Source organism: Aphelocoma coerulescens, chromosome 5 (genome assembly GCF_041296385.1).
Source record: "Aphelocoma coerulescens isolate FSJ_1873_10779 chromosome 5, UR_Acoe_1.0, whole genome shotgun sequence".
Lineage (NCBI taxonomy): Eukaryota > Metazoa > Chordata > Aves > Passeriformes > Corvidae > Aphelocoma > Aphelocoma coerulescens.
The window spans coordinates 51,158,427-51,181,466 of NC_091019.1; the positions used below are offsets into that span (position 1 = coordinate 51,158,427).

General features: G+C 40.1%; 1 protein-coding gene across 2 annotated transcripts in view; it reads right to left on the bottom strand.

Moving 5' to 3' along the window:
* TTC7B (tetratricopeptide repeat domain 7B) overlaps window positions 1-22,817 on the bottom strand; it is a 130,240-nt gene extending 107,423 nt beyond the window's left edge. Inside the window, exons 1-3 of one of the 2 annotated variants that reach the window (XM_069018067.1) lie at window positions 22,603-22,817; window positions 4,581-4,735; window positions 3,621-3,789 (exon numbers count right to left, since the gene is read on the bottom strand). In XM_069018067.1, the coding sequence (XP_068874168.1) occupies window positions 3,621-3,789; window positions 4,581-4,735; window positions 22,603-22,723 (445 nt within the window). In that variant the 5' untranslated portion in view covers window positions 22,724-22,817. The remainder of the gene's footprint in view (window positions 1-3,620; window positions 3,790-4,580; window positions 4,736-22,602) is intronic. The other variant, XM_069018068.1, reaches the window with a different exon arrangement.
* Between the last annotated feature and the right edge of the window lie 223 nt (window positions 22,818-23,040).

The window sequence follows — 23,040 nt, forward strand, 5'->3', positions numbered from 1 at the left end:
TCCTTTGGAAGATCTGAAGCAGCATTTCACTAACTAGATATTTCCAAGAAAATAATAACAATCGTTTAATCTTCCTTGCTGGGTTTGCGAGTTTTGAATCCTTGGCTTGACTTACTATCATTCCATATGATCCCTCTTCTCATATATAGTCTTCCAAATATGCTGTCCTCAACTAAAGCTATAAGCAGCATAAAGAACTAAAAGCATTCTTTTAAAGATATACATATATAGAAGCATTTAACTCATGTATGTAATAAAAAATTTGAGGACACCCTTCATGAGTGCACCACAGGCAGCAGATGGCTTTAGTTCTCTGGTTTCCCCTTCCATGTTCCAATTTCATTTTTTCTCCCCACCACTGCCACTACTGCTGCTCCTCTTCCCCTTCTTTTTACCTATCAGTAGATAAAAATCCAGCAAAATTTAGCTTGAAGCTGACCCTGAATCCATTTTGTACTTTGTTGCATCCATACACACATACTGACCCTTCCTTTGCTGTGAAGAACAGAGAGACGTACTTTGATGTTCATGTAAGAGTAAGATGAGCCATCTGGAAAGCAGGTCATTTCCAAGGGCTTCTTGTGAGCTGTGGAACTGTCTATGGTTACAGTGCAACATGCTCATATAAGTACCCTGTAACAACTGTAGAAGAAGAAACATGTCAACTCACACATCCCTCTCAATCTATCACCTCTGAGGTTACAGAATGAAGCCTCAGAGTGAAAAGGTAAGTACTTGGTGGCGGTCCCACCTTAAATAATGAAAAAAAATTTAAGGCAATTAAAAACAATCATTTGTTATCTGCTTTTTGCCTTTCTCAGTGGTAAGAACATCCATATTGGATCATTATACAATAGTATAAGACTGCAAGACTGCAAATCCACTGGAACTGGATTGAAATGGGGCAATTTCAGCAGGTATCTTTCACTGCCTCTGCAGACTGCAGCACAAAATGGTGCAGCTGGGCCAATGCTTGCAAACAGGCACGGACAGTTCCTCACTGCTTAATAACATGGTACTACGACTGCCAAAGAAATAAAATCTAAATACTCTGAAGAGTTTTACCTTTATATAATCCAGTTATCCTGAACATACAAGCAGAAATACAAATCCCAGTGAAGCCCAAAATTTCTGTAAGAATAACTCGTATTTAGTTGGGTAATACCTACAAGCCTCAGTCACCTCTGAAGGGACTCCAAATTCAGACTGTAAAGTTTACAGCTTACTCTTAAAGGAGAAAGAAGAAAATCCACCAGAAAGGGGGAAGAGAGTGAGAATGAAATGTACACTACTGGGTAGAAACATTTTAGTTGTCAACTACTCTAAACCTGTCCAGACTTTGAAAACTAAATATAAGACTGCTCTGTGATTACCACCTCATTCTAGAACACACAGAAGACTATATTCTTGCAATCTTCCACCATGAGAAGAAGGGAAATTAAAATTTTTTAATCTTCTGAGAGCATTGGGGTTGCTCAGCCTGGAGAAGGCTGTAGGCAGACCCTAAATCACCTTCCAGTATCTAAATGGGCCTACAAGAAAGCTGGAGGGGGACTTTTTACAAGAGCATGTAGGGATAGGACAAGGGATAAAGGCTTTAAATTGAAAGGGGCAGGTTTAGATTAGCTATTGGGAAGAAATTGTCTACTCTGAGGGTGGTGAGGCACTGGCACAGGTTGCCCAGAGAAGCTGTGGATGCCCCCATCCCTGAGAGTGTTCAGGGCTAGGTTGGATGGCGCTTTGAGCAACCTGGACAGTGTCCCTGCCCATGGCAGGGCTCTTGGAATGAGATGATCTTTAAGATCCCTTCCAACCCAAACCATCCTACAATTTTATTCAAACTGGAAACACAACAGTAAAAAAAGATGTTCCTGAACATGAACAAAAGAACAAAAAAGCCCCAACAGTTTGCTCAGGTAAACTGGTAACCAGTCACCCAATAGAGGTGACCAAAGTAATGAAGTCCGATCAAGATAAATCAGGCCTCATATGACAGATTTCAATGTTTTAAGAATAAAAATTGAAATCAGAAGAAAAAAACCACACATCTAGACAGAAAATATGCTGGGTTTCTGGTTCTGGTTTGTTTGTTTGGTTTTTTTTTAATTCTGAACCTACAAAACATTCCAGAGTAGAAAAGACACCTGTTTTTCTATTTTCTAATACATTATGTTTAAATTAGTAAAATTAATAATACTTATATTTTCTGCAAGATTTATGCCACCATGGTTTCAACTGTTTTATATCCTTATGAGGCCAAATAAAACAGAGCCAGAAGAGTTGAGCTCTGCGAAAAGATTCAATTAAATTCCTTGGAGATAAAAGCAAACTTAGGTACTTAAAGTTGATAAGTCCATGGAGAGAACATGACAAATTCAACAGGCATCCTCATAGATTTAAAAAACAAAACAAAACAAACAGCCAAAATCCACAAACCCAAGTGGAAGCGTACCCAAACCAGACACTGCCCAAAAGCCCAGATATGCTGTTTGAGAAAACTGGGCAAATTTACATCTTATACAAGAATTCCTGCTATACTCCCAGTTCCCACTTTAATCTAAATAGTGACCAGACTTATGAAGCATCTTTTTGTCTCTGTTATCAGTTAGTTTCCTTACTTCCTTGACATCTCTAAAGGACATGATTCATGCTTGTCTAACATTTACTAGAGGACTGTGTTGGTGGAAAACAGTCACTCTCTTCCAAGACTCACGTTAGAAACAGTCCTTGATCAGTTGTCAGTCAAAGCCATTGAAGTCTCTCACGAACTGTTTGCTGCCTTGACACCCCTCTTGCCATAACAAAAGGTACGTATGCAACCAAACCCAAGCTTAAACACAGCAGATCAAAGCAAACACTTCACTCAGTAAATCCTAATAAACCCCTGGCATACAAACTACCATTTTCCCCAACACACTGACCAGCCCTAAGTCTATTACAGACTTTTCTAAACTGAAGTGGCACTGCCACCTTAAGACACAAGGCCAGCATTACAATTTTCACTATATTAGAGTAGTAAAGTAAATGCTTTTTAATTTTCTTCACCTTCTGAATTCCTAAAAAAAACTATATTAATATAACAAAAATTCAAAAATAAAATGGCATGAGCGATGCATCGCTTTAGGTCAGTTATCATGTCATTAACACTCTTCTCAATTAAGTGGCAATTTAGCTGTGCAACCTAGCTTAGATTGAGCATTTTAACATTCAGTAAAAGGCATCACCATGAATCAAGGTTCTCCATTCTGCCCACAGCCACCACAAAACTGCATTGCATTTTGTAACCCTTAACTTTCTGCAACAGTGGTAATACTTCTAGTATCTAGCCACAGTTGTTGTGACATTTATATATGGAAGGACTTTTAAATATATACACTCAAAAAATTTGATCAGGTGACAGCACAGTTAGAATATTAATTGAGGTAAAAGTCTTGTCAACTTAGAACAAACCCTGAATAATTTAAAGGACCCAAAACACCCTCTTATTTTATCTACAAATATGGCACTCTACTACTGTGTAGATGACATTCACACTAAAAAAACTTTCATTTTTGGACAAGATAAAAACTAACTTTTGAAAAATTACTTCCACATTATGATACTGGAAAGAGCAATCTTACCTTTTGTAGAATATGCTTCAGCAATCATCCGTAGCCGATACGGTGGCACTGCAGTCAGCTGCAAGTCATCGACACCAACTCTGGCATATGTGTTCAGAGCTTCTTTGTAATCACCTTCCACATAGTTTAATTTGGCCATTATTAGGTTGGCTTCTTGTAGGAATTCTGGCTAAAAGGAAGAGAAATAAGAAAGTGTTTTCCCTGAGAAAACACACCTAATTCTTTCTGATAATTATTAGTTATGTTTTCTGTCACCCCCAGAATATTTTTTGTAACAGAGCAACAAATGAACAAAATCCTGTCTTATGTAATATTTGAGAAGCTTGAAGTAGAGGGGAATTCACCAAATCTCATTCCAGCAAGTTACTGAAAAGCATTACCAGTCATTTTAGATATTCTCATACTTTCACGTGTACCACAAATACCTCTGTGCTGGAAACCAGCTTTGCCAGGTGATAAAACTATTTAAAGGCAGCCTATCATTACAACTCCTTCAGTGATTTCTTTTTCTACCGCAAGCACAGTTGAAAATAACATAGCATCAAAACTTAATGATATAAGCTCCACAGCCTACATATTTAATTCACGCCATTTCCAAGTATCAGGGCAGAATAAATGTCTAGAAAAAAAGAATTAATGGAAGAATGAAGAGAGAAAAGAAAATTAATGCTCCCAGAAGCCATAGAAAACACAATGTTATAGATGACTGTAAAATAAGCTTCTTTTGATTTCTCAAAAGATGGATGCTGAGAACAGAAGAGGTAAGCTGATGTAGTAGCTACAACAATAGTTAAGTAAAAGAAGGACCAGAATGGTTATGAACATTAGAATGTTCTGACAGAAAAAGTTCTCTCATATTAATCTCACTTTCAGCACCTGCAAATATAATTTAAGGAACCTTTCTTCGATACTCCAGTCAAGTTCAACTTTTCTAATTCTTGCTCAGGCCGACTTACATACCTTGAGATTTCCCCTATCAAGTGCTGCCGTGAGATGTTTCCTGACCTCCGTCAGCTTTGGCTGGGGGCCCCGTGGACTATTACTGTGTTTAAGAGTATTTTCCTTCAAAAATTGTTCTAGTTTGGACTCCCCAAGAAGAAGCTCTGCCATGTCATCTGTAAAAACAACAAACACAGGAAGTATTAGAAATAATTTTATTTCACTAATTGCCTGAATTTTAAATACAAACTAACCAAAACAAACACAGCATTAAATATTCAGGTTTTTCACATCATCTGATACTTTGTTTTACTTTTTGATTTATCTTCTCCCCGCCTGATTCACTGTAGAATCAAGTCTCCCATGTTCTAAAATAAAAAGAATTAAAACATTAATCTCAAGTCAGTATTCTGCCCTTCCTCCTCAAAAAGCAGCACTTGATTCCAAAGCTTTATGTAGCCTTCTGAACAGGACAAGATACACTTCTGATACTCACTTCACCAAAAAATTGGTTTCAACTATGAATCCAAATATCACGGGATTAATTTATTTGTTTGAAGTTACATGTCCCTCATTATGTCCGTTATCACCATCCATATCTTCTCTCTAGATCTCCCTCAGACCTTGTTAAGGCTCCAGCCATCCCAAGTCTTCCATATGACAGTCCGTTTCTCAGCCATCTCCCCATTTCTCAGGTCTTGCCACCACTTCTCAGACCTGGAGGTAGAATGGAATACCAGGCTGCCCAGCAAAGCTGCACCTAGGACACTTCTGAAATCCAAGGAACTGGTAATGCTCTACTGCACCCTTATCCAGGACCACTAAACTTCTTTCACTGAAATGTGTTTCCTTCTAGTCAGAAGGGTGCTGCAAAAGTCATCACCCTTCTGGGACTTGAAAAGACTGGGTCACATCTTTCAAACAATGTCTGAATATGTAATACAAATACATAATAACAATAAATGAAATAGATTTTTTTAAAAGGGAAAAGGCAAAAGATTAACAGTCAGAAAAGTGCTCACCACCTTCAGCACGGTCCCTAGAAGTTATAGAAAGGGGCAGAAAGACCAGAGCATGCAGAAGTCAGTGTTACTGCAGAGGAAAAGCTTTCCCTCAGGAAATACATGTATTTCATGAAGTATAAATGCATCAGCACTATCTTTTAAGTATAACAAATTTCAGTACAATGCCATTCTACAGTAAGCTATAAGGACTGTAGTAAGCTATAAGCTTCTGTCCTGGAAGGTGTCCTACCAAGCAGAAAGACAAAAACCTACAATTTTTTCCCTAAAACCTCCAGCTATCTGCTGATTCTTAAACCACAATTTCTTCAAAAGAAAGTTTAAGAGACCAGACAAATAGGAAATGCCTAAGATGCGTAAGGAGCACTTATTCTTCCATTTATGTTTTTTATATGGTGTGCTGGGCAAGATATCCAAGGTAAACTTAACATTTATTTATTTATTCTCAACTGCCATTCACTCATGTTTTACTGCTTAAGCACTACTGCAGAAGGGAAAGTTCTCAGCATCCAGAGGAAGACAAAACACACTACAGATGCAGCCTGGTTACCAGCCTGCTTAACCTTCTGTCTTTCCAACCACAACTGTCAAATTCATCAATCTTAAACTTTTAGTAACAGTTCTTTTCCCAAAGTTCACCCAAGAGAAGCCCATCAAATCTTCTCCCAATATTTCAGGAATACTCATCTCATCTCCAGATCAGACAACACCAAACAATCTGAAGTGTCACTTTCTACAAGCATCTTCTCCTAAGAGCACCTTTATGCCTCTTCACATGTGTTTTTGTTTTGTCTAAACTGTGCACCTTCTGCTCAATTTATCCTTATAACTCTGGATACAGCCTTGAAATATAAGGAAGCACGGGAAAAATCTTCTGTTTTATCTCCCTGGTGCACCATTGCTTTGGAGACATTTCAAAAAACAGTGACAATTCCATCTTTCAAATACCTGTAAAGCCACACCATTCCCAGTTAAAAAAAAAATAATATTACTACCACACAATAATACAGCTACATTAATCACTAATTGCCACCCAAAAAACCTGCTTTTCTTTACCTCTCCAATGCTCATATGGCAAATGGCAGTTCGACATGCATCAGCAAGTCCATCATACAGTTTACACATCACTTAAAAATGAAGTTGATCTGTTTATAAAGTTTGACCATTTCATAACAAATAGGAGAACTTAAACGCAGATTCTGATAAATATAAAATCTCAAAGTTTGTAGACTATAGTATTTTAGATGTAACTTGGGATATACTGCACTGAAGGTTAGTTATCCTCCTTCCTTGCACACTGGTAATATAAAATTTCTGAACAGAACTAGAATGAGAAGGTTCTATGGCAATTAAGAAATATTTTGGTAATGCACAAGAAACCCATTGTTATCTGCAGCAGGGAACAAGTGAGCCTGTGAGGACTGAGCGAATTTATGGCTTAATATGGCTTACAGAGTCTTTTCTGTGTTTAGAAAACAAGGATAACACATTATGTCAGAGTATAGCAAAAATCAGAGAAAGGGCCAGTAGATGTTATCACCTGGAGGGACCAACACCAGGCTTTGAAATCCCTTGTCCGCAGCCTCCACTGCTCCACTGCCTTGTAGCAACAACAGCCACCAGCTCCAACAGTCACTGGCAGCTGCATTCCCCTAGGAAAGGGCCCAAGCTAGAAATCCCAGACTGCTTGCCCCCTCAGCCACATAGGCTTGTTTGAAGCAATTTACACTCATTTTGCCACTCTTTCTTTGAAGGCCATTCAGCAAAAATGAAAAATAAAAGATACTTCAACGTACTAAGTGAAGAAAAATAAATAAAACACATATTTCAACAGTAGGAAATTATACATAGTTTTGAGCATATCCCCATTACAAAACCCCTCCAGATGACCTTGTACATTTGACTGTTCTTCTGGAAATTTTTAGCTTGTTATCCACTCAACACTTCCCTTGGTGCAATTTTTCTCCATTGACTCAGACCACTGTCTCCATCCATACAATCACTTTTCATCAAAAGCTATCTGGTTGGTTTGTCCTTGATAAACCCATGTCAACTGATCCCAATCACCTCCTTATCCTTCCAAGACATACTTCCTAATCTTCTCAAGGCCTAAGGTTAGGCTGATCAACCTGCAGTCCCTGGACCCTCCTTGCAAATGGCCATATGTACCTATTTCCAGTCACCAAGAATCACCCTCCATCACAAGGACCTTCAAAAAAAGGGGTGTCCATGCAATTGCCTTGGCCAGCTCTGTCACACTGACATAACCTACCAGGCTATCACAGGCTTGCATTCCCCTTTGTACAACACAGCGGGGCATAGTGCTTCATTTCATGGGACTTTTCCATCAAATAGCTTTATATCCATCAATATCAACATATTTTATGCAAGCTCTGATACATATACTAAAAAGCACAAATGGTACAGACAATTGTAATTGCAATAAAGTACATTTTCCAAAAATCCCAATATGCAACAATTTTTTTTATTATTTTTAAAGATACCCAGCATCTATTTTGTTGCAGTCTGTTTTCTGCATATTCTTTCTTTTCCTTCAAACAGAAGTTATAGCATAATTGATATTATCAACAACTCGTGTAGCTTCAGTTTCAAGCTGCAAACTAAACAAAAAATTAAAGTGACCAAATCTAAACATGGTACTTCAGCCCAAATCTCCTTTGTAACAGACTTATTCCAAATCCCACATTTCACTACCATAGCCACAGTATTATTACAAACAAATAGTAAAATCAGATATTATGACCAACATTACCCTGCTCAAAGATAGCTTTAGCATAACACTCCGTAGGACTGCACTTTCTGCAACTATTCCACCTCTCTGAAAATCAAAGAGTTTAAAGTGCATGCACAGAAAAGACACCTGATTTTGTACACCAATTCAGAGCAGGTTAGTTCGGTTCAAGGAGTTTAACATGGCTGTGTGAAAGGCTCTCAGAGACCGGAGGCCCGCTTATGAAACTTATGAAAACAACTTCAGTTCACTGTATGCAATTAATTGCCTTTCAAAGACTCAGTCACTGGGGGGTCCTTTCAGGACAGGTATTTTACTCATAATATTCAGAAGATGTCAGAGTCTGTTCTGAGTACACAATTTTTGTTTATGAGCCTCTTTAAAAAGGGGATTAACAAACAGGAATGGACCTTGAAAATAATACTTGAGGTCAGCACGGTAATGTCCCACTTGGGAGAAGAAAAATGAAGATTAATTTTGCTAATTGTATTTTTAAAGTTTAGTGGCAACTTAAAAAAAGGGTGAAAATATGTCAAACTGGTTACTTTATGTTTTAAGGGATGTGAAAGTTGATACTTTCTCTCTGATCTGTACTCACCGAAACCAAAGTATTTAATTTAACAAGTAACATTCCTCTTCCCTTTTATTCAGTTTAATGCTTCACTAAGCAAGCTCCATTTCCAAAGAAGGTTGAGGAAACAAGATTGTCAAACATAGCAAGGAATCTAAATTACACTCTAAAACAAGTGCTTTGGTTCAGGAGCTAAAATACCACCAAGGCTGTTTACAATGAAAAGAGTGAGGTCTATCACTGACATTCTTTAACACTTCAAATAGCAGAACTTCAGAAGTGCCAAAGAAGAAAGTAGCACATGTACCTTTCCCTCTCACATGCACCCTTTCAAGTAGGTCTCAAAAATTGTTCTGGTCCACACTCTTGTAACAAGCATTTCTTTAATTAAGTTAAATACAGTAGATCTATCTCTGTGGAGAAAGAGGTAAGAACAGCTATGCAACAGCACCAGCTGCCAGATATGTTTTGCTTATATTAACTGCATAGTTGTCAAGGAAACATGTGAAACAACTAGTTTGGATTCTTACAACAGATGAGCCAAAGAACAGGTCAGACACCAAAGAAAAAGAAAATAAACCTTTCACTGCTAGGTATGAAAATGCATACCTTGAGGCATGAGGATTTGTAAAACAAAGTGCTGAAATAATTTCTATTACAAATGAGGAAAATAATCACTTTGCCTGTAACCAAACAACAGCACTGGCACATGCAAGAGCAAAGTGTAGCTATATCAGCTGCACCACAGAAAGAGGAAGACCAGCTTTAGAAGACCCAATTCTCACCCATTTGTGGGGCCACAGTAGAACAAGAGAGGGATAGACACAGATCTAGCACTCTACAGAAAGTTTGTAAGATTATTTCTCTCTTATACACAGCAGAATTTCTCACATTGGGGAAAGTAAGAGGAGAGAAACAAGAAGCCACCCCTCTGGAAAATTTAATTTATCCTCTCTCTCCCTTCCCTGTCTCATCCTCCCCCCTTCACCCTGAGAATAGTTTCACCTCTCTGATGATGACTTGAAAACTTTAGAAATTTGATGTTTTTCAAGACAGGACACAAGCGAGAACAAAGCCTTAAGTTCAAGCTGGCACATACTCTGAAACTATCCAGGCACCTTAAGACGAGAATCAAAGTAGTCAATAGGACCCAGATATTTTGTTCCCATCATTGATGCATGTTAGAGAAGCTAATGATTTACACAGCAGCTAGAGACAGTCACAGCGCAGCAACATGTACTGCCCATACTTTCCTTCAGAGGAAAGGTGGGAGAGGAGAAAACAGCAGCTGCAACTTACACACAGATCTGACCAAGCAGCAAAACAAAAGCTGCTCTTCTAGGTCATTCATACACAGCACAACTCACCCTTTCTCTGTACCACTGCTGTAGATCATGAGACACAGAGAAAGAGCTACTGTTAGACTGGCTTTCATCACCGAAGTGCTGCACTGGTGCAGCTGCTGCTGACTAACACTTGAAAATAACAGGTCACAGACTGCAACCCTTTAAAGCCACTGCAAAGCAGAATTTTCTTATTTACTGAGTCACTCATCTGCTAAGTCTGTCAACCAGGGCCAGATATTGGCAACAGACTTTTAAAGCAAATTATTACTGAGTGAGTGCTTTATTAACAAAGCATTGGTTTTATCATGTCAACCATTCTGTGCCAGTAAGATTCAATGGTGCTTGTAACAAAATTCCAATTACATGGACATTTCTGAAGGGAACCATTTAGAGCCATAGCTCTAGCAGAGTTTTTCATTCGATAATAGCTATCCCTTAAGACATCCTGAAATAATATAAGAACTGTTTGAGAAGAAATTGCTTTTCTTTTTCTTCCAGCACAGCATGAGTGATCTAGATGATATTCTTCTATGAGACACTTTATAGAGACAGAATTAAACTCCGTAAAGTTGATACCTTGAAGTCTAGTGTTCCTTCAGCCAGTCTAAACAGATGTTTCAGAAGAAAAACTGTTCAAAAACGGTTTCAATATCATGAAAACCAGTGTCCCACTTTTAGAGAATTGAGACAATTATGGTTCGATATACAGTTCTTGATTAAAGGAAAGACTCCCTCCTATTCATCTATTTCTCTGCTGAAAAATTCATCAACAACAATTACTTGGCAGATTTAGGGGGTATTTGATGACTTGTATCACAACTCCATTGCAGAACCATTTCCTAACTGGAGAAGAAGAGCCTAACTTGCCCATCTGTTTCTGCAACATCACAGTATCACTGAAATGATCCACCTGATTAATAGGATGTCCTCTGCCTATTATCAAAGACAACTCTGAGCACCTTGGAACTCCAAGACAAACTCAAGGATGCTTTAGGTGAAATTCCCATTTCTCTTAGCACTCAAAGCAAAAACAAAAAACACAGACACTTCATGTAAGCTGCTTTCTTTCAGCTTAGAGAAAGCTTAGACACTCGTACAAAATGGCTTGAGAAGAGCCTTGTGTAGATATGGCTATCGCTCTTTGCAATATGGATCAATATTAATCATCTTCAAAATGAGAATACAGGCTGGCATAACCAGGTGGTAAGAAAAAACACACAATGACGTGTCTTTGTAAAATAGTCTCTAAAAATATCATAATGAAAGCGGCTTTGCTACTTTATTCTTAATATCTGTTTTTTGAAGCAAATTCTTCACCACAGTATCAGGATCTGAAGCAGTTATGCACAGAAAAACAGAATTAAAATAGAGGATTAGTCTTCATTTATCCTTGGTCAAGAATGATGAAGATTACTTATAATACAAATACTGACTTAGGTTAAAACCATAGTCTATCTTGAACCATCCACTGAATCACATGCTAAAATTGGAAATAGTCATCTTTCTGATGAATGCTACCACAACCTCCAGGTACTTGATGAAGAATGCAGGGGTTGTTAGCAGGCTGGGTGAGAGGAATATCTAGCTTTAAATTCCTCTCGAAAAGTAAGATTAGGGAGAAGGAGAGAGAAAGAAAAGAATGGCAACATTGCATACAGCTAAAAAAAAAAGCACAGCTGAATACAGAGTAGGAGCTCTCTCTCTCGCCTTCAGAATTCACTCCAAGAACTGACTTCAAAAGTTTATTCAATTCCAGAGTACACTAAGATACATTCATAGTGAATGCTGATGTGGTCTCAATAGACTGAATGAACCTGCTTGCTACCTGTTGTTTTGTGGGGCACCAAATAACTGCTTTGGTAAAGTATTACTTTTCCTGTGGTAGTTCAACAGTTTCAGATAAAAACCAAAGCAAAACACTGAAGTTTGTCTAGATCATGACTACTACATATGCAGTTTCTCAAGTGTTCTTAATATTAATGCAGAAAAAGTAATTTTTTTAAGGGTCTGATAATTACTTTCTTTCAGAAGGAAATACTTGGAAGGTATAACAGAAACACACCTCTTGGGTAACAACTGCTATCACAACTGTGGCAACAACTATCAACAATCCTGCTCCTGTTATCAAGTCTCCATGCACCAGATGTTTCTCTGCAATTACACATCCATATCATGCTGCTGTGGTACACTGGCAAGAGTACACATGATCCTGTGCTAACAACGATAGTTACATGTTATTTAGGGAGCCTCCCTCAACAGCTCAACATCTACAGCAAGAAAGAGTATGGAGAAAAACACTTTTTCTTCCTTATATGCCAAATGGCATAGATGAAAAGAAGTACTTATAGTATTTCATTTCTCTTTCCTCTGAATTACCCAGCTGCAAGGAAAAGAAGTGCATAATTAGGATAAAATCTCCTACTACAATGATTTAAGCAAAGATGCTCAACCTCAGACTCAGGTCCTGGGGATCTGAATTTGAATAGGATGTATTTAGGAATAGGAAATACAGAGCAAAATATCTACAGAATCTGACTGGCCAAACAAACTTTAATCTTTCCTTGTAAGCAAGCAGATAAATCTAGAAGCATGTTATATCACACGTATCATTTCACCCACTCTTCACCAAAATCATCAGTATTTCAGGTAATTTATTTCAGACTCTTAAAGAGCACAATTGTCCAAATGCATTGAAGTCTAAAGATCATGATTATCATTAGTTCCAAATGAAGACACTGTATGAGGTGAGATTAATTAGATGAAGCATGGAGTTGTAAGAACAGAAGACACTGCTGCTTCAACTGCCCAGTCCCAGAGTCCAGAAAGAAAGAGAAATGAAAAAACTCAAGTCCTAATTTACGACTATTAAAATAAACCTAAAAAAACCCAGGGTAGGAAAGGGACAATGTGTAAAGAGGACAAGTATGAAATTTCCAGAATCCAAATGGGATCATACATTGATGTGCAGAATTCCAGGAAGCTGAGATTTGCTTTGTAAACTCTATTCTGGTGCTTCAAGCCTCCCCAGAGGGAAACTAGCTTGGGACTGAGAAAAGAAACTATTCCTACTCAATCCCTGAAACTCTTACTCTCTCTAAAGGTAAAATTGAAGGCTCAGAGTACCTGGATGCATACTGCATGCTGCAGTATTTTATGACGATTTTTCCCTCAGAAATCCTATAACCTTTTAGAATATCATTATGCCCAAATTAAAAAACAAACAAACAAACAAAAAAAAAAAAAACAAAACCAAAACACTAAGGAATTTTATCTAGGAGTGGTATGCAGCAAGAAGGATCTCAAAGGGGTCAAGACAAAGATTTCAGAGTGGGGTTTCTGTAAAACAGCTGAAAACAAGAAAAATCTTGTAGCCTCCCACAGGACGTTTATGAAGAAGGCCATTTAAAAATCAAGCTTTCTTCCAGAGGAGGATCTGGAAACCCTGGATCCAGAACTGATTTCATATTCATCTGGCAGAAAAAGCATGAAACTCATGTTTTATACCCGGGAACAAATTGCACTTAAAGCAAAGACATTTGCTTTGTTCACAATGTATCAAACAGTAAGAGCATTGGCTTGAAGAGGAATATCAATACAAGTCTCCAAGTACTCATCCTTTGTGCTCAGCACTCAGTAACTCTGGACCAGGAGCTACTTAAATTAAAATGAATGCTAAAACTAATTTTAGATTTCTACACGGTTTACATTAAAAACATGAAAAATAACATATAGATATACAGATGACACTTAGATTCCATCACTGACTACTTAGCAGCAAGAATTCACAGCATCAGAGGATGTCTGACATTGGAAGGGACCTCTGGAGATCATCTAGTCCAACAACCCTGATCCAAGCAAGATCAACTAGAGCAGGTTGCCCAGGATCTTGTACAGCCAGGCCTATGGAGACAACAGAAAAGTATGCAGAAAATGTGCAGACAAACAAGCACTATTGGCAGAAAGGCTGCAAACTGATGCAGATGATACTCATGTAAAACCAGAAGCAGAAAATACAGAGTCAGCTGTTCAAAGAAATTTAATTTTACTTACTAACACCTTTAATTATATACAGTCATTCATTTCTCTGCCTCTTAAGTACACAGTGGGCACGGCATCTTTTTCCTGTGTAGCTATATAGTATCTACACAATTTTCCTGCTTGACAGCCAAAACTTGCTTTGAAGAAAAATATTATAGGCTTTCCAATCTATTTATGTATAGGCAAATTTACTTTCAAAGTACCACTACTACTGAAATTTATTTTATGATGACACATATTAAGAACAGAAAATTGTTTCAAACTATTTTTTTTTTTTAATATTCAAGCTCACCTGATTTCGTGAAACATTAAAGCCATCAGAACAGTAAATAATCAAGCCAGGGCAGTCACAGTGTATCATCCAGAATACTGACAGGCTTACAATTAAATAAAACTTGGCCCATTCAGTCAAATGCAATGTAAAACCAAGAAATGAGTGTCATACCCAAGACTGGGAAGCACAAAGTGTGGGAAACAGGACCACCATCATCTTTGAGTGTTTAACTGGAAGCAATTCTATCAACCACACTAAGGAAGAATGATAAAAATTTAGCTTCTTCCCATCTACGTTTTGTTTAGGTTATAAATATCAAAGAATGACTGGGAGAACAGGAAAGGCACATGCTTTGATAGCTAGGAATTCGTTCCAATCTTGCTTCTTGCCACGACTTATTTCTCAAAGGATAAAACAGTTTTTCGTTGCTACTAACAACAACAACAAAATACTAGAGACTATTTAGATAGAAGGCAAAAACCAAGCCATGGCATAAGGACAGTGGCTCTTGTCCATTCTCTACCAAACAGCTATATTGCAGCACAGCGCAAATTTGAGAGATGATGACAAAGTGATGTTGTCACAAAAAGATAAAGAAAATGATTGACAAAAAAGGAAATCATTGATTAATTTCCAGGTCAGAAGAGAGACATTTTTCATCTCTGGGGTGACCCAAAGCTTAGATTAAAGCACATAGATGAGCCTCCGTTCCCCAGAGGCAAGATCTCGCAGTTCTCTACCATTTCCAATCTTCTCCTCCTAGCTTTCCAAGTCCACTTGGGAAGCTTCAAGTAAATTCTTGAAAGATAGTACCCTACATCTGTCAATCTCAGAAACAATTGTCTCAGGTACATAACTAGCAGTGTTAAGACAGAAAGTACCTTTTGCCAACTTGGTTCGTTAGTGTTTTGGTGGGGTTCATTTTTTGTGGTGGTTTTTTTGTTTGTTTGTTTTGTTTTTATTCTACTAGCTGTTCTAAAAACAATAGGTCTCTATTCTGCCTTTCCTTAAACCCAGCTCTAATGCAGTCCCATTAAAGCCTTGATTAATGCACACCATTTTCTTCCCATTAAGGTAAAGAGACAGCAATTAAATAGTAAAAAGAAAAACAGAAGTGTAGCTGCAAGCTAAGGCCATGCAAAACTGAGTTTGAGATAAAGCACACTTAAAAGATGAGCTACAACTTGTTCACATAATTAACTGCAGAAAAATATGGGAGGGCCCGTAAAGTGCTGGTGTTTTCACATCTTGGTTGCCTTTGCAAAAGTTTTATGGAGATAAACCAAGTTACTGGTCTCAGGTGAGCTGCATTCAAAAGTCTAGGAATAAAAGGGATTTCCTACTTTTTGTTAAAGAAACACAGTTTACAACTCTAGATAATATGAGATTATAGTATAGGATTTCAGCTTATGCATACAAATTCTGAGTGGAATCATATCAATCACACACGGGTCATCAGTGGTGTGGGAACTTGCAGAAAGTTATGCAACACCTCCTGAAGTAACTCCTGAGCAACTGATAACATCACTGATCAGAGCAGCTACTAAAAGCTGCCACTATGCATTCTGCCACACATTTGCTGACACCAGAGAAATGCCCAGATTCAGCATTCTCCCTCCACAGCCTGGAGCAGAGATCAAATGCTCTCCAATTATTAAAGGTCTGGCTACCCACCTCACACTATTAGCCAGACAGCCTCACTTCTTCCAATTTATCTCAGTATCCTGCCACTTTGCTTTTTACAAAGTTGACTCCTCATCAGCTCACAAATTAAACAGCGCTCAGTGCGTAGAAAACTGTGAAGAACTGAACCATTAAATTCTAAGATTTTATTCTTATAAAGACAGATTCATGGGGAGGAGGAATGGCCCAGATTTGGTAGGGAAGGAGAATGGCTCATATTTGGTACAGTTAAGGACCTTCTAACCCATTCTTTACTAACATGAAATTCAAACTCAAACAAAAGTGATATCAATGATCCTGAGTTTACGCTAATGAATTTATTTCCCTATAGAAAAGTTAATCATAACCTTTAACCCCTGAAGTTAGTTTAAAGGAACTGAAAGAAGCTGTAATACAGATATATACCAGTATCTATTCACTGATAAACCTGGCTACTATTTCTTCTCGTAACTTTTAAACAAGGCAAAAGTGCAACCAACCCAACTTACTAAATGAGACATCCAATTTCTAAAATAATTACATTAATAATATATAGAAATATCCTTATAAATGTAAGCAGTTATAAGCCCCAAATATCCCAAATACTTAGTTCATTTCACTAAGACCAACTACATGCTTCCTCACAGTTCCCCTCACATTTGCCCTTCACTGGCTGCTGCTACTGTTCATTTTCCATCAGCTGTTACACTACTCAGACCCAGCGAGGCAAATCAGCTTGGCAAGACAGCAGACACAGCAGGCCCCAGAACAAGAAGTACAGAGTTTACTGCTGGCCAAGCAGAGTAATTGCCACCTCTGGTGTTCATCAACACGAGGGAGAGGCCAGGAACACATAACCAGAAGAAGCTGCATAGAGAAGAAGCAGCTTGATTAAAGGCAGGAAGAAAGAACTCCTCTACATAATAGCAGCGAGGCATTAGACCAGCTTGGTTACTTGTGAAATCACACGCTAGCATTTTCTATTCCAGATGAAAACACAGTTGGAGTACAAGCAGATGATCCACATCATCACTTACACTGTTGTAACACCCCTGGCTATCTGAAGAAACAAAGCTGTCAGTCAAAAATATGAGAACACATCTAACTACTGTCACCACCTTTGCTCTTCATTCAGAAAAATGTCTGTCCTTAGTAAACTTGTTCTGTAAATGTGACAGTGAATGCATCAGGAGGAAAACAAAAACAGATAACAAACGAAGAGTCCTTCTACTTTTGTGGACATGGAAAAAAGCATGTCACATGGTCTGCAAACTTTTCTGGTAGAGATGTCAATCTCTTAGGAAAGCTTTGCATATATAAATCGCACTACAAACTGTATGTTTGAAAACAAACAAATTTGGTAAACACCTTCTAAGTAGGGCATGAGTCCTAAGAGGTTTAGAAATCCCTTGTTTACTCTGAGGATAAGCTTTAACCATACATCTGAGGTCTTGTATTTCACAAGGCTGCAAAATGATGAAAACTGATGTTTCTATTTTTAGGTCCTACTTATATCAAGATAAGGGAGCAGCATAGAAGGTGACAAACAAAATTAGACATGTAAAAATAATTCATAATCTTTTGGTTTTGCTACTCTGCTCCTAATTCCTCTCTGTTCCATTATTCTGCCAGGCTAAGTATGAGGATAGGTCTAATAGAAGACTATAGAAACAAGGTGTTGAGAGGAAAGGCAGTCAGAGAAGTGATCACAGACAAGACAAATCACACAGAAATGGGACAGCAAAAGTAGTAAGAAATTCACTAGGTAAAAAACCATTGTGTTACAATGTTGGTGTGTTTCCACCAGCAAACTTGATACCTGCAGGTAATGTTCTATTTTCACGGCAATGTCACAATGCCCTTGGTAGCATATAGATCCGTGAACTTCCTGGGCATCCATTCTCTCCCCACAGTAATGCAATATTTCACACTGGCTAAGGTTTCTACAGAATTACATCATTCTACCTCATTTAAACTATAAAAATTCGCCCCCTCAGTGATTTTCCAGACAGAGGCATACATCTCACTGAACTTGAGCAAGGTCACGTTCCAATTGCAGAAACAATGAATGGCCGGAAACTCCCGTGGAAATCCATGGATCCTTTATTTTATCCATTCAGCTTGCTACTGTACCAACCTAAAGCTTCCTCATTTTGTTTCCAAAGGAAGGAAAGAAAACACGAGAGTACTGATGTCCTGAAAATGCCCTGAACAGACACAACCTTCCTACTGAAGTCCATTGTAGACACTTCCTATGAGACACTACTGTTTCATCAAAAATACATAATGGCCTTCCAATCAGCTTTGCAACGTGATTGCTAGCTTCCAACTGTGTTTCTCAGTTCTGGGAGCACTTTGAAATACATTCTCATTAGTTTCAGATATTCAGCATTTAGTATTGTAACCTCTTCCAATATTCTGTGAGCAAGCAATTATGTACTCAAGGCATCCACTAACCCTCATGACCATGCTTCACCACCACGCTGTTCATTTGCAATGTTAGACAAAATTCAACAAGCAATCAAAATTTCTTCAGATCATTTTCTTAGGAGCAACCTTTTTAAGTTAGTTAAACCAGTTGGGAACACTCACAAAGTTTCATTAATGAAAACTGCTCTAAGATTTTATTTCTAACAACTTTGGGTTTTTCTCAATTCCATTCAAGAAGTGATACTCAGGATGTGAACACTGAACACTTGAGGACAGCACCAAACAGGTTACAGTCTATCCAAGGACTGCAACTCTGTGACCTTCAGGGCAGCATGATGATTTCTATGCCAGCTGCTACAGTTTTTGAAAAACCCTGCTGTACTGGTTATAACTGGCAAGGTGCTGGCAGCAAAGGGGCTGCAGGAGTAGCTCCAGTGGGAAAAGGCCAGGGGTTGCCCTGTCCCAGGCCCAGCTGGTTCCAACAGTACCACAGCCAGACACTGCTGAGCCCTCGGCAAAACTGACAGCACCTCTGTGAAACTGTATTTAAGAAAGGGCAGAAAATGCCACAAAACAAAATAAAAGAGAACAAAAGGAGTGAAAAACAGCAAAAAACCATCAAGGTCAGAGAAGGAGAGGGAGGAGGTGCTCCAAGCCAGGTGGATATGCCCTGAAGGAACTGTACCAAGCAGAGAGCCTGTTCCAAAGCAGGACCGCTGGGGAGCTTATGCCGGAGCAGAGGAAAAACGTGAGAAGGAAGGAGCAGCAGAAAGAAACTATCTTTCACTGTGACCACTTTGCCCCCTGCACCACATGGGGAGGGGCACAGGAGTGAAGTTCAGCCTGGGAAAGGGGGAAGAAAAATTGTGACTTTCATATCTTTCTTTCTGTCTTAGTATCTGACTCTATTTTAACTGGCAACAAATTAAATTCAGTTACTCCAAATCAAGCTATTTTGCTCAGAGTAGCAAGTGATCTCCCTGCCTTTACGAAGCTACAATCTTATCCTATCTTTTTCCTCTGCCCCTCTAAGGAAGGGGAGAGACTGAGCAGCTGGGTGGACATGTGCTGTTAGCCAAGGCTAACTCAGCACCCTGCACATAACAGTTTTAACCCAATCTTTTAGCAGAATGCTGATGAAGCAAGAGCTCAAACCAAGATTTGTGTTACATGGCATGAATCTCAGTACTGCTGCTGAGTCTTGGTTCTGAAGTAGAGAAATATAATACAAACAGGCTAAGTGGCTAACAAATCTGAGGTTAAAGACCCTTTTTTATCCATCCATCTATCCATCCTTTGTGAAAAGCAATGCAAGTCACAGGCTTGACACAGAATATACATTTTCTATGATCCCAATTGTGACTACCACTTACAGAATAGCAAAATAAGTGACCAATTCATCAATATTTCTCTTCTCTCTTTTTCATAAAGCTCAGCAAACTCAGAAAGCCTTTCAAATGCAATCCATCAGACACAGAAATTTGTTCTAGTGTCATTTTTATGCATCCAAAATCCTACCTAAACTGTCATTTATATTTGATCCACTGCCAGGTTTTACACACAGACTTCTATTAGGGAGTAGATAGGATCCATCAACAGAACTAAACAGGATAAACAATACAATAATCAAGTCCACTCAAAATACTGCACCTCTCAAGTTCTGCATTTCATCAGAAGTGCATACTATTGGCTTATGTATCCACACAGACCTTCATCCTGGGAGTTGTCATTGCTATTTCTTCCTTCATCTTATTTAGGCTGCAAGCTTCAAGAGATGGGAACTTGCTAATGCAAAACACCCCAAATAATAACTTGGACCATTAAACTTTTTGTCAAGTTGTCTAATCCCCAATTCCAAAAAGGAGATGTAACAGAGTCCCAGTAAAATAGCAGTCTATTCTTTTGCAACTGTGCAAGATGGAAGAGATTACAAGAGGCCTTCCCCAAAGGATTCATTCCCATCTGTGTTCAAGGAGCAATAAACACTATTCCTAGCAATGTTGATATCCTCAGTTGAAATGCTCCAGCATTCAAGAGTTGAAGCCAATTCCCTACACACCAGTACATGGTCAGAATGAAGATCCTCATCCCTTTCCCTCTTCCCCACACTTTTAAATCCTTCCTATGACATATTGTTACACATTCAGCCAAAAAACAGATTTTTGTTATCCAGTCCCAAGACAATTTGTAAAATTGAACATCAGTACAGAAGGATGCAGTAAAGTTCAGAGTACTTTTTCTTCACTTAATTGCTTCAGATTAAGTAACAAAAGGGATATGCATCAGAGTGCCTTTCAGTGCACATCTCTCTTCACGGGTGGAACAGAGGCACTCCCTCTCCTTGGTAGTCTCACTAGCTGATAACCTTGGCCTGCAACCTGTTAGGTACACCCAGATCTGGAACACAAACTTCCAGTTTTAGACACTCTCAACAGCAGGTGCAGGTATTTCACTAAATAAATTATTCTCCTCCTGTGTTACTCCAATACAAAAGAAGAATCCCATATGATCACTTAGCTTACTCACTGTTTATGTTCTCAGTTAGCCAGACTTGGAAGCCATGCACATTGATTTAATCATTCATGTGCTGTCAGAAAGAGATAAAATCTGCATATGACACTTTCCCATGTTTTAAAGATCACAAAATGCTTCAATAATCTGTATTTTGACTGGTACAGAATCTAGAAGATGCCTTCATAGGAAAATCACTGAAGTGTAAAGTTATGCAGATTGCATAATCTTCTCTGATATGCTTCAGGTAGGTAAAAAATACACAGGTTAGAGAAATTCAAGTCAAACTCTCAATAACATCTCCTGGCTAGCTCTCCCTGCCTGTCTGAAATACCTAATTACATCTTCAAACGATGAAGATCGTGCTTCCCAACTAGACAGTAAAAACATGCCTTTGCTTATAGTGATCTCTAGTTCATAGTCTACCACTCAATGATGCATGTCCTGAAATTAAACATACCTTCCATCTTTTCACTCATGTTTATTTTTAGTTAGCTAACACCAGTGTCAGGATCACCACTCAGTTGTTTTTAAGGCAAACACATATAATGTTATCTACTACCCCTTTATTCTTAAATTCTTTTCTCTTTGAGTCAGGGTTTTCCTCTTTTATTTGTATTTCTACAGAGCTGAATCTTGCAGTTTTCTTCCCCATCTAAACATGCAAAGCTATCATTGCTTTCACAACAAGCTTACAGTTACGTCAATGTCATGCCTCATCCTCTCTCTGTTAACTTATCATCTCTGAATTCACCCCAAGTTCTGTCTTCACAGACTTGACAGCACTCTGAAAATACCTCCAGGTCCACCTCAAGCATATGAGTGAACCCAGAGAAGCAGACACTATCCCCATATTTTTCGTCACACAGAATTAAGGCACCAGTGGCAAAGAGAACTTCCCTGTATCTCCCGCATTCATTACGTACTTCCATGCCTCAGAATGAAGCTGCGCTATATTGCTGAGGTTTGCTTTTAAAAGGAAGGACGGAAGCCTTCATACGACACGCTGTGCACAGACACTCTGGCAGTCACAGAAGGCAGAAGGACATTTAGGGCTTTATGCACGCTGTCAGCATGTGCGCCTGCAAACTGCAGCGCTCGTGATAAACACCGGGCTGCTCCGCGCTTCGGGGCGCCAGCGCACAGGGCCGCGCTCCCGGCCAGACGGAGCGTGGCCCCCCCGGCTCCGCGGGGCTCCGGCGGGCGGGCGCCCCAGCCCCGTGCCCGCGGGCGATGTGCGCGGCGCCTCCGGCCGGGACCGGGCCCTGGGCGGCTCCCGCCGCCCCCCGCGCCGCTCCCACCCGGCCGGGCCGCCCCGACCCGCTGCCCGCCCCTCCGGCCGGCGGCCCCGCCGCCTCCCCCGGCTCCGCAGGCCCCTCTCGCCGGCCCGCCCGGCTGCACCTGCCGGGCCCCGCCGCCGCCCTCCCCGCGCCGCACCGTTCGCGATGAGCTTGGCCGAGAGCTGCTTGACGAGCTCGGGGATCCGCTCCCACTGGCACTCCGAGCGACACCGCTCGATCTCCGTCTCCAGCCGCGAGCCCGCCTTCCTGGTGGCCATGGTCGGGCCGAGGGGCCCCGGCGGGAGAAGGGGCCGGGGCGGCGGGCAGGGGGAGGCGGGGACGGGCTGCGGCGGCCCCGGGAGCGGCGGAACTCGAGCGCCGCGGCCGCGCCGCGCTGGCGGCCCCGGGAGCGCCGGGAGCGGCGCCCCCTGGCGGCTGCGCGCGGCGGGGCGGGGCCAGCGGCGGGGCCGGCCGGGCCTGGCGGGGAGCGCGGCCCGGGCTGAGGGGTCGCTCCGGCCGCCGGACAGCGCTGCCCGGGAACCCGCGGGAGGCGTAGGGAGAGCAGGACGGGGAGCGAGAGGGGGAGGGAGAGGGG